The sequence below is a fragment of the Talpa europaea genome (genome assembly GCF_964194135.1).
Source record: "Talpa europaea genome assembly, chromosome: X".
NCBI lineage: Eukaryota > Metazoa > Chordata > Mammalia > Eulipotyphla > Talpidae > Talpa > Talpa europaea.
The window spans coordinates 22,019,989-22,022,352 of NC_140081.1; the positions used below are offsets into that span (position 1 = coordinate 22,019,989).

General features: G+C 42.3%; 1 protein-coding gene across 1 annotated transcript; it reads left to right on the top strand.

Moving 5' to 3' along the window:
- Window positions 1–588: 588 nt before the first annotated feature.
- Window positions 589–1,590, top strand: LOC311187473 (melanoma-associated antigen B16-like; the record flags this gene model as incomplete). Its single annotated transcript, XM_084258883.1, has 1 exon — window positions 589–1,590. The coding sequence occupies one exon, from the start codon at window positions 589–591 to the stop codon at window positions 1,588–1,590; it is 1,002 nt and encodes a 333-aa protein (XP_084115009.1).
- Window positions 1,591–2,364: the final 774 nt, after the last annotated feature.

Here is a 2,364-nt window from a genome sequence, read left to right on the forward strand (position 1 = left end):
AATGAAGTAAGACAACTGAGTGGGAAGTAGGGAGATATCTACCACCAGGATGGTGTGCACAGAATGTAGTTTATGCTATCAACTCTGAGAAACCCAGGGAGGGTTTCAGGAGCTACCTCCATATTCCCTGCTCAGTTTTCTTAGAAGATGTGACTTCATTCTTAGGGGGGCAACCTCATATTAGCATAGGGAGGGATCCCAGGCATGTCTAATGCTAAGATAATGGAACCAAGAGAAGAAGAAACCACGCAGTTCAGAATAGAAATGGCTGTATGGGGCCCAACCACAACTACCTACTGTGATCCTAGAGAATTCTTAACCTGGGCTGACTTAGTGCTTCCTGAGAAGCATTCAGGATGCTTCTTTCATATTCTTGGGGGACAAAGCAATCAAGAGGTCAGAAGACATGTGAAGCTCTATAGCATGGTTGTCAGAATTCTATTAGAGATGGCTTTTTATCAGAACTGCCACCATTTGCTTTCTAGCTGAAGTCACTCACATCTACCTTCTCTCCTTTAGGCAGTGATTTCCCATTGCCAGTCTCCCCACCCACACTCCCATCTACTACTGCCTACTGCCACTATAGTCATGCCTCGGCATAAGAAGAAATCAAGATCCTCAAATGATAAAAGTTCTAAGGCTGGCAGTAGTGTCCAGAGCCTGGAGGTTGCACAGGTCATGAAGTCGTTGGAGGAGACCTCTCTCTCATGCTGTTCTCTAATGCCTGAGAATTCAAAAGAGGGTCCTGAAATTGGTATGGCCAGTATTCCTGAGGGTTCTCAGCGTTTCTCATCAAGCAAATCAGATGAGAGTGCCACTAGTCAAGAAAAGAAGCAGATTTTAAGCATCGCACAGGCTGAGCCAGACCCCCAAAATGTGCCCATAGATGCTGTAGATGAGAAAGTGGCAATGTTGGTGAATTTCATGCTGCTCAAGTATAAAGTGAAAGAGCCAATAACCAAGGAAGAAATGTTGAAGACGGTCATCAGAGGATATGGAAATCGCTTCAGTGAGCTCCTGCTGAGAGCCTCTGAGCGCATGGAGATGGTTTTTGGCCTTGATGTGCAGGAAGTGGATCCCATCAACCACCGCTATGTCCTGCTCATTAAATTGGGCCTCACCTATGATGGGATGATGAGTGGTGAAGAGGGTGTGCCCAAGACCGGCATCCTGATTCTTGTGCTGGGTGTGATCTTCATGAAAGGTAACCGGGCCACTGAAGAAGAAGTCTGGGAAGTTCTGAGTTTCACCGGTGTTTATCCTGGAGTGAAGCACTTCATTTTTGGGGAGACAAGGAAGCTCATTACTAAAGATTTTGTGAAGGAAAAATACCTGGTGTACCAGCAAGCTGCCAACAGCCGTTCTGCAGAATCTGAATTCCTATGGGGTCCAAGAGCATATGCAGAAACCACCAAGATGAAAGTTTTGGAGTTTTTGGCCAAGGTTCATGGGACTGAACCTACTTCTTTCCCATCTCAGTATGAGGAGGCCTTGAAGGATGAAAAAGAGCGAGCCAAGGGCAGTGCTTCGGCCGGGGCTGTGTCTCCTTCCATTGCCAGCTCCAAGTTTAGCAGCTCCTCCCACATTTAGGCAAGTTAAGGGTAGTTTCTTCATGCGTTGTTTGGAGAGATAATTAAGTGGTCATAGAATTTATCTTAAGTGTGGTTAGTAGAACACAACATATATGCCTTTGTTTTCCTGTTTTGTTTATGTAACTTGAAATGTTTTTCTTGTATTTTTTGTCATTATACAAATACTGTTTCTTTCCATCTAGATTTCATTAGCTTCAGTATCTCCAGATTCAAGAATGATATGGTTCATATAGGTAATGTTGCAGTGAGGTTAAATAGTAGGAACTTTGTGGTTTTGTAAAACAAACTGTGAAACATGTATCTTGCTTTGTTATTCAGAATAAGATAAGGTGGTATTGCGATATGCACTTACTGGAAATGGGGAAGAATTCAACTTTAAAATAGTTAGAATCAGTAGGGAAAAGTAGAAGAGAAAATCCTGAAGCTATTCAAATCTTTGCTTTCTTCTCTCTTTAAACCTTTGTTCTGTAAAGTTGAATGATGATATACTTAGACTACAGAGCTATTTCAAGAATTTTTTGAGAAATAAATCTTAATAAATTACACCTCATGCTCACTGGGTATTTTATTTCCTAAACCTTAATTGAACACCTGCTGTTTGGTAAGCACTGCACTAATACTGGGGATGCTGGTATTAATGGCTGAGCTCCAGCTTATAGTATTTTACCAGATAGGGGTTATGTCATTCTGTGAAGACAATGGTGGAGTCTCCTATTATGGACAAGTAAAAAGATGGTGTGAGTAGGTAGAGGTGAACAGAACATTCCATGAT